Consider the following 12,169-nt stretch of genomic DNA (forward strand, 5'->3'; position numbering starts at 1 on the left):
ATATACATATATAATATACATCAATACTGCACATATACATATAAAGTAATCTCATTATTGCTGTAATTGTGTTTTTAGCAATAGAGAATGATTCTACAAACTTACATTTATCATCATGGTTTTGGCAAGCTCGTGGCTAAGTGCTGATATGTATGAAGTACAAATCATATCTTTTATAGACAAGTGGCTCTTAATGTGCAGATTTACTTATTTATAAGTAAAACCTGTAACATTTCATGGTATATGAAGCCATGAAGCCATAATTGGTAACTTAGAGTATGGATTTGAACCAGAAAGCTCACCTGACACTTAGTTGCAGCAGCTTAAAAGAAGCTGCCTTCCCATATTTTCTTTGATTTATTGGATGGCTGCTGCTTTTAATTTATGTCACAGTTATCACCAAGGGTCAGTGCACATTGGCTTTAAGTGAAACTGACATATATTATTTTGTTCTAAATCCTTCAAGTGAAGGGTAATGCAGGACTGTATGGCTTCCATGGCTGGAAGAAGACCTCATACATCCTTCTCACTCTTGTTTATTTTTGCCGTTGCCTTGTCATTATTAACCTTGTAATGGAAATTTCAAACCGACGTAAATGAAGGTTTTTTTTATTGTATGTTTTCATCATGAAAATAACATCACAAAGACAGTGAACAATTTAACTTGGAAAATATTTTTTATATTTTATGAAATATAGATCTTTGTAGTTATCAAGTAAAAGATTTTAGATACTGTGAAAGCATTTCAAAATTACCAACTGACTCGTAAGCAAAGAAATAAGATTACCCCACATGCTTGCTGACTCGTCTTCCCCAGTCTTTTTAAAGTACAGCATCAGAATAGAACATTAAGTGACACATTTAAAATAGAAAGATATTTAGAATGTGACTTAAAGAGGATAATCACATGAGGTTCAGTGTTGAACATTCCACTTAACCCTAACATTAATCCCAACCCACCTAATTGAGCAGATGTTTGTAAGGGTAAAATTCATTTGTCCTAAAAACTTCAGAGTCTGGACCAACACATACTGTAGAATTGCCTGGATTTAACATAAAATGTTTTATGACATGTTTTCAAATGTTGAAAAAGCGTTTGACTGCAGTATTGTTATATACAGTAGTTTCTTTCCCATCTTTTATCATGAAGGGACAAAGTCATGTTCTGTGTGCAAAGATTATGCTTTGCTTTTACACATTTTGTTGTTCTGTAAGTATTACGTCTGATCTTTGGTACTATATATATATATCAATGTTTTGGAGAGGTGAAGCATTTGGCTTTGATATAAATAAGTTTCAAGCCATTTTTCTTTTACTATGATTACTTAAAATAGTGTGCACTAAAAACACTAAAGCTGTGATGGGAATTAGTTCATTTTGCTAGAAGTCAGAACGTATGACACTTTCTCTGTCAGATACAAAGATATATTAATCCTATGACATTTTAATTATTATGTTCATTTTAATGCAATGCTTGGAGGCAGTCTTAGCTCTCATCTATTCGTCTCTCAGAGTAATGGTGCTTAACATTAGGAACAAAATTACTGAGACAGTGGTCAATAATGCTTTTATAACAAGTGTGCTAAGGAGTATTATTCCAGCTTTCTAAATTCTACTGAAGATTCAGTCTTCCTTATATGAACCTTGAGTGCATTCTATAGGACTTGGTATTGCTTGAAAGGGTTTATTGTTTGTATCTGCTTATTAAACATGGAAAAACATTGACTTTAAACGTGAATACTTTTGTGTATCTGTTTTTGAATTTACTAAATAATGCATTTTACTTTATATTGATTTTACTCCATAATCTTTACTTTAAATTGTTTATGTGGGAGGGTGAGTACTTCTATCTTTGCATGCAAACTCCAGCATTTCAGATTTTATGTTTCAATCCTCAGATTAAACCACACCGTACAATTTTCTTATAGCTATGTACAGTAGTTGGTACATTGCAAACACTGACTCTCTCTTATTTATCTCCCCCACAAAAAATTCAGTCTTTTTCACTTGAGCTCAGTGACAAAAGATGTCAGTTTGACACACACACTATGAAATGTAAAAACTTTAAAACTAAAACTAGTTTAAAAACTAAAAACTGTAAAGAATTTCACCTGCAGTGGAAGTGTCCTCAAATAGTCCAGTTTCTGCATTTGCACAGTCTGATTATCTCAAACTTAACTGCCTGACTGTCTATTTCTGAGGTGTATAAGGCAGAACTATGCCTTTTGCTCAAAAAATGAGTTCAAATTCTTTACAATTCACTTCATGGAAATCCAGAAATAAAGAAAAGAAACTCACCTATGGTCAATTTCTGAAGTGTCACCATGTGAATAGGGAGGTGAAACATTTCTCCAGTAGCAAGGGGGACTTAACAGCCTTTTGGCAAGAGATTTCAAGAACAGGAGAGGTGACTTCATCCATTCAAGGTTTCCAGATGTCCCAATGCTTTTATTTAATGAGCTATTTGCATCTGTTGAATAATTCAAATTAGGCTACAGCCACTTTAATGCCACCACAGTTTAAGGCTAATAGATATGGCAGAAAGTGAGCCATCTGAATTTGGAAAAGGTCATGAAAAGTGCTTAGTTTTAAAAACAACAATAAGGCATATGACATTTTTGCCACAGAAATCATAATAGAATATGTCTTGCATGTTGATAGATATATTTGTATATTTTATAAATTACTTATACAATTTTACTTATCATATGTAATAGTTAAGTAGTGCAAGCATTTATCAGGGATTAAATACAATTAAACAGACAGATTTCTTATTCAAAGAAAAACCATTTCAGAAAACATTTACTGTATATTCAATACTTAATTAGAAAACAGTATCTGATAGTTCCCAAAACTGTGCTATCATTAACTCTAGTCACTATCATAGACAGCAAAAGTTTACAGTCTATGTAAAGTTATCAGATGTGGTAAAAGTAACATATTTGAAACATTGTAAAACAAGAAAAATAACAGTGGAAAATTACATCAAAGTAGTAAAAATACATCTGAGAGAAACATAAAAATATCTGCATTGATGAGCACATTTCAAACCACAATAAGTGTAAAATGTACACAGTAACTTGTAAAACCAATTTACCTGACAAAACAGACTAAATTTCCAGATATGTGCGGTGCCATATTCTACGATTCAGAACAAGGCAACAAAACTTCTGGTGATGTGAAGCAGCCCTATTACATTGTAAAAAAAGCAGGCTTGTGAATACTGTACATCTCTTTTAATTCAATAAAATATATTGCTCTTGACTTCAAGACAGTTTTGCCGATTAAAGGAACTTACTTGTTAACTCTCCACTCAGATCACATTGGAAACTTTCTGCTGTGAAATATCTATTGCAAAACCTGTGCTCAATTCACTTCTACATCGCATTAAATTAGTCATTACAGTGACTAATGAGCGGGAAGGGAAGCATCACATCACAATTCGTGGGAACTCTTGCTTTCGCCCTTGGTGAGACCAGGGGTTTGAGATGAAAGGAAACTTTCAGTACTTTCACAAACATTCACGATTTTGTGCTTAATTCGTAATTTGTAATTTTTTTCTATACCGTCAATGAATTTATTTTGTTATCGAAATTTAATAACTGCCCTGAAAAATTGGGACTGCAGTTTCCCTTTAATGCTCTAACCATTCTAAACAAACTTCTAAAATAGCAATACAGTGGGTACAGTTCTCGGTTCTCATTTCTAATAATTTTATGTTTTCGTCTCTATCACTGTCTGTCCTCTGTCCTCACCTTGACTGCTTCTGACATAATTTGATTGCCAGCAGGACCAAACCCTGCTAAAACACTCTGGCTGTTTTCCTGCAGTTGGGATCTGTGGTGTGTAATTAGCTTTAAATCTGCTTTTAAAAAAGATTAATAAAGAGGGTTGATGTGAATTGTATAAATTGTATAGGAGAATGCTTTGGGGTTTAAGCATCAGATGAGTCATTTTGGTTTTCTGTGTGCAAAAGCTACCAAAGTTCACCCACTATAGCCTGACTGTCACAAATGAAAAACACTCTTGCACAATAAATTAACCAGCCACATACAGAATCATTGCTTTGAAATTTGAGATATAAATGTGTCATCCTGCATTAGAACTGACACCTCTGTACAGGAGGGTTAGAAAACATGTCCAGAAAGGAAAACAGCATAAATATGGAGTACAAGGTTCATTTGAAATGCAAAATTGATGTTCTGTTTGTAGTTAATCCAGTGTGGGAGTTGAAACCAATCACTCCAAGTACAACATTTCTTTGTGTTACGTACAGTATGTCTGTGCATAATGTTTTTTAAGGTTTATTAATGAATTGTTCCCCTGACATTTCCTTGCACTGTCAGTAATTTCTGGGAGAACGAGAATCTAAAGCAGGCTGTTGCACCAGATATTTTCACCCCTGACTGAGCAGCAACTCTCATCTGGACAGACGGGATGACAGAAAACTAAAGCTTAATGAAAACATTTGCCTTTCGTGCTCTTGCAGTGGAAAAATGAAGAAGTAATCCTATGACTATGAGTTGCTGTAGAAAAGATACTTTTGCTGGTTGAACAAAAGCACAGTTTGTGGCATTGAGGTGCAAACTAGCTTTAAATGATTTTATTAAAAACACAAGTATTAGGATACCCAGTGCCATCATATTCGAAACTAAGAAAAAAAAGGAGTTTGATCTGTTTTCAAGACTGTAAAAGGATCAAATACAAAATCACCTTTAATTCTTGGATTACATTTGTGGTAATTGTTTAGTATAGCAAAATATTACTTATTGCAGCCAAAATTTAGATTTACCATCTCAGCAACTCTGAATCTCTTGAGACGGAAGCTTCAACAGCCTGACCAATCAGGTGTGAAATAGTGCAAAAAATGTTTGTTGCTTTGCTCTTCATTGAGAGGATGTAGCATATATTCATGTGGCAAATGCGTGCTAAAAATTTTATTCAATCACAGCTCTTCTGAGCACAGAGCCTTGATTAGTCAAAGCAAATTCATTCATAAGTGAGAGTGACCTAGATTCCAGTCCCCTCAAGAAACAGTGTGTAGGCATGCCTACAACGCATTTAATCACAATGAAATCAATCCTGAGAAATAGATAGATATGCCATGTGGCATTTTTAACTATCCCCATGCTAACGGTGTTGTGGTTCTCCACTGTATTGTGAAAGAGGATTTGTCCTTGAGATGTATATTTGAAGTGTTTTGGGTAAACAATTGCGACAGTTTTATCAGCAATTTTTTGTGTCATGCTTTTCTGAGAAGTGGAAAGCTTCTGCAGCAACAAAGATTATAGCATGAAGTGTGAAAAGGGGGAACATAGAAAAGAAGCCCCAGTAAGTCATGCCAGATATTTTGGAATTTAAACAGACAGCAGGTGAAAAGTGGTGCTATGAAGCAAGCAGTATGAAGAGGGATTTCCATACGGGTGCAAAACTGCTTAAGAGGAAAAGTAGTAAGTTGCATGGGTGATGGTATAAAAGGGCAGGGGGTGGCATAATGAGTAACATATTTAAAGCAGTAAAATATTTTGATTAATAGCTTCAGATTTAACATTTGTATATGACTGGGACTCAATTGTATTTTATCCATCCTGTCTATGATTACCTTATTTGGTTTTTCCCTTGCTTCCACTGATTAAATTTGTTTAGAATGTAATTGGTTTAACTGAAGAAATGGATTCAGAGAAGAGCACTTTCACAATGTCCCTTTGGTATCTGTTCAGTTCCTATAGTCATCCCACAAGCCAGCCAAGGAGTCACTGGATGCCATCACTGGTCCTGGAGAGCCCTTATCTTTTTCGGTTTCATAGGTGTCTTCAGCAGGCTGAAGGTCAAATGAAGTTTTACTAAATAAATCAGCCATTATTTTAATTACATAATTCAGAATATGGTTAGAATGACAACATGAAAACTCTATAGGAATGAAGAGGAAAATTGCTACCCTATGCAGTTTAATGCCAAACAACAGACACATAAAGACTAGGATGAGGATATTTATAAGCATTTATTTGATTAGTTTTCCACTTCATTGAGTAATAATTGTGTAAATAGATCATTTTTACTATTATCAGTTAGAAAATATTTTCTTTCATTCAAAATTAAGCTTTCATAAAACTATAAAAACTCGGTCTTACTATATGTTCATCTTTCTTCTCTTCATTCTGCAGTGTCATCAAAACCAAGGCCATACAGTGAGGAATACAAAAAAATTCCACCTCCCAAACCTAAACGGAACCCGAACACTCAGTTAAGCACGTCTTTCGACGAGTCCTACATCAGGAATCATGGTACCAGAAAGTCAGCGAAGAAGGAAACCTCTTCCTCCCAGACACACAGCCCAGCCAGAGACACAGATGAGGATGAGCCTGTTTACATCGAAATGGTGGGAAATATATTACGGGACTTCAGGAGAGATGACGAGGACCAAAGCGAAGCAGTCTACGAGGAAATGAAGTATCCAATATTTGACGATCTTGGCCAGGACTCCAAGTGGTCCAGTATTTATAACTCTGATCACATTAGCTGCTCTTCTCAGTGTGCTACTCCCACAGTGCCTGACTTGGAACTCGCCAAGCCCCCCGTGCCATCCACTCCAAAGGGCACGCTGTGCGATATCCCAGCTCCGTTTCCGAATCTTCTCTCGCACAGGCCACCACTCCTGGTGTTTCCGCCCGCCCCGGCGCAGTGCTCCCCCAATTCCGACGAGTCGCCCCTCACCCCCCTCGAAGTCACCAAACTGCCCGTTTTAGAAAACGTGTCGTACATCAAGCAGTCGGGAGCTTCTCCGTCTGCTGCCTCTTCTCAGACCTCCATACACCAGAAAATAGAGAAAGAGCTGCCTCCTACGCAAACTATTACAGCCTCTGGGCGGTCTTCAGCCCCCCCACTTCCCTCCACATTGTACAAGTCGTCAGCCTCTGCCCACGGATACCCCAGGAGCCACTCTGCCTGCCCTTCGCCGGTCAGCATGGGGAGGTCTCTGACTCCCTTAAGCCTCAAGAGACCTCCACCCTATGACTCGTTAATTTCAGGGAGTATCCCAAGAAGCTCATCTTCAGTGCCTCACTCACTAATCAAGAACACTTCTCAAGAAGGAGCTAAGCTGGCAAATTCCTCCTCCAGTACCCATGGGTCCATGCAAAATGTCTCCCGTTCACGGACGCCCACAAGCCCCTTAGACGAACTAACAAGCCTTTTTACCTCAGGACGGAGTCTCCTGAGGAAATCTTCCAGTGGCAGGAAATCCAAGGAGCCAGCAGAAAGTGAGTTTCCAGTATGCAGTGTGATCACAATCGTCTGGTATTTTAAACTAAATACCCAGTGACATTAATGCTGCTTTCCACAACAGCAAGGGGAGTTTGCCTTTGAAATTGACCTTCACTCCCTAGTAGATTTCATTGGCAAAGCAGGTAGTAAAGCAATTGGAATGCACTGTAGTGTTTTATAGGACTCATAACTTTTTCAATTCTGTGTCTCTGCGAGGACCCTTTAATCAGGTTTTAGGAGTATATGCTGTTGGCAGTCTCCAGGTACCATTCATCAAACACACTACAAATAAATTCACCTGTAAAAGCTGGATGAGATATGGCAGCAACACATAAAAACCTACAAATTAAGTTGATCCTATAGCTTGCCTATAATTATTAATAATAAATGAAATTTATTGATAAATATTAATAGGATGTTTGTTTAATCCTTGAATCTTGTGATAGCTCAAGACATTATTTAGCTAGTCCAATCAAGCCTATTACCTCTATAGGAATGTAATGGGGCTGAAAAATGACATTGATTATTGATGGAAATTTTACTTAAATATAATGTACAAACACAGGTGGCACAGTGGTCAGAATTGCTGTCTTGGAGTGCTGTTAGCATGGAGTTTGTGTGTTCTTTATGTGTTCCCGTGGGTATCTTCTGAGTGCTCCAGGTTCCTCCAAAAGTCCAAAAACATACTGGAGGTTTAATAGGCTTCTGGGAAAATTGACTGGTGTCCCATCCAGGGTGTATCCTGCCTTGTGCCCATTACTTGCCGGAATAAGGGTTGACTCCCTTGCGAACCAGTATAGGATAAAGTGGTTAGAAAATAGGTGGATGGATAAAGTCGAAACACATTCAAGTGTGTATGGGTCTGGCAGAGTTAAACCTAAGATTTATCCATTTATCTGAAGTGAACTAGATTCATAGAGTGAAAAGGAGATAAAGCATACAGAGCAAGCAAGTGCTGTTTAAAATGGCATGTGTAACAAGAAGGTTCTTTCCATATTCCTGTTGGAAATCAGCCTTTTATGAATGAATCCACAATACAGATCTTCTCTAACACATTGGCTTTCAGGAATAAATCATTCCAAAGTATATTACCCAATTAAATATGCCTGTGGAGAAAGCAATTTTGAAATACATTTTCTTACTGTGATTCTGTTTCATAGTGCATCTGCAGTATGATGCAAAGAATATCCGCTTAATGTAATTGCCATATTTAAACAAGGTTTAGAATGAAAGCTCAAAGACATGCACTCTTCCTTTGCACACCGAATGTGACAAGATCTGCAGTTCCAGAACACTGAGCAAGTGGTTCTATGAGTACTGCTATAATCTCATACAACAGGTTTAATTTTAACTTAATTTGGGGTTTAGATACTTTCAGTGGAGACCATCACTAAACTGACAGCACTGTAAAAATAGTCCTGTTTGAATGGAAAGCGAACACGGATCGGGATGTGTACAACACTTGAACTGAAAGAAAAATTGCTCATGCACCAGCAGCAATTAAGTTACAGCGGAACAGATCTTTATTTTATGCATGATAGTGAGACACTTAGCACTGCCTTCATTTCTTTAATTTAAGTAGGCTTTAAAATTGCCAGAATGAAAGTGGTGTTTTAATGAAAATGTAGTTGAGGAAAGCCCCTTGCTGGCGACATCAGTAGAGAGATCCAGCACTTAACCAGATTACTTGATGAACATGTAAAACAGGCTGACCTTCGCTTCAGGGGAAAATACCTTCAATCTCAATCAAATGGCAGGATTAGCTGATGCTTCATCATCCTACTTATACAGAAACCGCATTGCAAACAGTGGCTATGGTATTGTAGTATGTTAATTCTGTATGTCAATGCACTGTATACAGACTGTGTGCAATGGAAATAATGTATTACACAGGAGAAATCCAAGAAAATAGTAAAAAAATATAGTATTGCCACCCAGAACACAATAATGTATGAAATCATGAGTGCTGTTACAAATGTGTTAATAGAACTTTTAAAGACCACAGCATTAAATGATGCCATAACCTTAATGGGTGACTGCCCTAAATGCAATGCATACTATCCTGTGCAGTACACCAAGCACAGTGCCTTGCATTCCTGAAGTGGGCTCTGAAAGAGGTGAAGTACACTGTTTTAAATTGAGACCTGCCACTGATGCATTAGCCTTGCGTTTTGTGGGTCCCTCTTGACATATACTCCCATAAGAAACAATCAACCTTATAATTACACAGCCACACTATGTTGCCCTCAGAATTCATTGAAGATAAAATGCTCCCTTGTTCTCTACTTATCTGCTGTACAATCGTATAATGTACTGTACGTGACCTGTTCTTAAAATGCATTTTCTAGAAGAACAATTAAACTGAAATGTACCTTGTTGTCCTTTCAGCCTGCCCTCTGTACATTATTCAGCTTAACCTCTACTGGTCACACATGACAGCACATAAATTAACTGGGACTGGATGAGAGCTGTGCAGTGTTTATGAGCTGTGTAAAGACCTCCAGGACCATGAGACTAGAGCTGGCCAAGTAGATGGTAATCTGTACCTGCTGGTCTTGCAAACTACCAACCTATATTGTCTGCTTGAAGGATTTTATAAAGGGACATTCGCTAATGAAAGACTTTACTGCAGCATCCTAGTGTTATGGTACATACTAATGGAATCATTGATCCATCCATTTTCTAACAGTTTTCTTCCAATTCAGGGCGGTGGGGGAGTTGGCGCCTATCCTAGCAAGCAACAGGTGCAAGGCAGGGTACACCCTGGATGGGACGCCAGTCCATCACAGAGCAGAGAGGCACAAACACAGACACATATGAACCAGGGTTCTCAGAAGCCAATTAATCTATCATTATAACTTTGCATTGTGGGAGGAAACTGGAGCCCCTGGCAAAAACCCACATGAACACAGAGAGAACATACAGACTCCACACAGATAGCACCTGCAATGCTAACCACTGCACCACCATGCCGCCCCTAAGGGAAACATTTAATTTACTATTTAATTAGACCAAATGAATCAACAATGGTTTGGTTCTCACAGGTTTCAGAGTCAATACTGAATACTGTGACGTAAAGTGGAATGTTTATTTTTAAAATTCTGACAACAGAGAATAATTTTAGAGCTATTTATGAACAGTGTGGCCTACAAAACACAACAAAATCTCATGGTTGCTGTGCAGATCTTTCTCATTTGCTGTTTGTTCGCCATTTACAAGTCCAAAGCACATCAGACATCGCAAGATCCTGTTTTATCTCCCTTTGTTTTTCTTATCTTTTTTCTTTGAGCTTTTGGTCGTTCTGTCTGAGTCTCAAGACAATTGTGATTAGATTGTCCTGAGTGATGACATCACCCATATTTCTCTCAGGTATCCTGCCCAACCCAAACCCTCATCTGTCAGACTGCATTAACGTACAAACCCATCAGGAAGCAGAATTAATGTGCACTCAAGCTTGCTGTGACAGAATGTCTTCCATGCTTGTTACTCAGAATGATTGCTTTGGTCATGGCAAAATTACATAGAAGCCAGCTGCTTCATGCAAGCAGGCAAAATTGATTCAGCTAGCATGTTCCACTTGATTTATGTCCATGATGGCATATCTCACCTTCTATAGATTGTGTTTATGTGACAATATAAAACTGTTTAACCACCCAGGGACATCAATATATAAATACCCCAGATCATTGATAATACTGTTCAGGGACAAACTGATCAATATCACATAGAAGCTACACCAGCAGGATACTTTATTGCAAGAATAATTGGCTAGACCTATAGTTGTTCTAAAATTTATATCCCCTTTAAAAGAGTGTTCAGATTCTAAACATGAACTATTGAGAGGAAGAAGACCCAGAGACAAAAACAAAATAAAACAGGTAATATCCTCAACAAGACAAAGGAAAAAAAAAGCTTATCCTCCAGTTTCTACAGAGGCAAGAGGTGCAGGATGCTTGGCATATTACACAAACTGCTCTAAATAATTATGGGGTGTATTTGATATGGATCGCGGTTTTAAGTAGCTTTATCAAACACAAAAAAAAACCTCAATCTCCCTATAAATGATGTAACAAATAATAAATGTGTTAGTTCTGAGTCCTTAACTGGTTTTGAGAACATATAAATATTACACAAATAATTATTTGATGAGGCCCTACAACGGAAAAACAAGTCTATCCTAGGGCTTATCTTTTGTTTCTTGTTATGATCTTGCTGTACATCTTACCTAGTCTACAATTCGACAGTCTTCTTGTACAAACCTAACCATACACAAATCTCCACAGCAGACACTGATATTAAAACTAAAACATTAGTAACCATGCGCTTGTGACAATGACAAAAAGGGAGGTGGCTTACCTTTTTAAAAAAGCAATTATCTGAATAGTGTTTTGTGCTCTTGCAATGTACTTTATAATGTATTGGTGAACTGGCTAATGTTCCTCTGGTACTACTGAATGCCTTTTTACAGCAAAATAGATTTCTGTTTCAGCAGTAGTGTTGTTAGGCGGATTCCTGATCCTGACCAATAAGGTTTTGCTTCTCCTTGGCGTGTCTTTCTGATTGGGTGTCTTGGCTCTTGTACGTCTGGGTATCTCTGGCTGTGCTCTTTGATTGGCCTGGATACAGCACCTTGTGCACACTTTCATCTGCAATAAAAAGCATACTGCTTTCACCTACAGATTAAAGAGCATAGGACCCGAGAGATCTGGGTAGTATGCTTGACCTATTTATAATGCACAACCTTAGTGATCGGTGGTCTTGCCACAAAACATTAGAAAATGAAACATAAGACTATACAACACTGCACAGTAAATGCAAAACAATCAGCAGTATAAGCGTGCAGTGTATCTTCAGGGATGCTAGCAGCTTATTTATAATTTGTCTAGTGCTATTATTCTCCTGATAA

General features: G+C 37.6%; 1 protein-coding gene across 1 annotated transcript in view; it reads left to right on the forward strand.

Moving 5' to 3' along the window:
* nyap2a (neuronal tyrosine-phosphorylated phosphoinositide-3-kinase adaptor 2a) overlaps positions 1–12,169 on the forward strand; it is a 48,392-nt gene that overhangs the window by 22,213 nt on the left and 14,010 nt on the right. Inside the window, exon 3 of the mRNA XM_088914189.1 lies at positions 6,165–7,259. Within this exon, the coding sequence (XP_088770315.1) occupies positions 6,165–7,259 (1,095 nt within the window). The remainder of the gene's footprint in view (positions 1–6,164; positions 7,260–12,169) is intronic.

Source organism: Atractosteus spatula, chromosome 4 (assembly GCF_055471065.1).
Source record: "Atractosteus spatula isolate fAtrSpa1 chromosome 4, fAtrSpa1.hap1, whole genome shotgun sequence".
In the NCBI taxonomy this organism is placed as follows: domain Eukaryota; kingdom Metazoa; phylum Chordata; class Actinopteri; order Semionotiformes; family Lepisosteidae; genus Atractosteus; species Atractosteus spatula.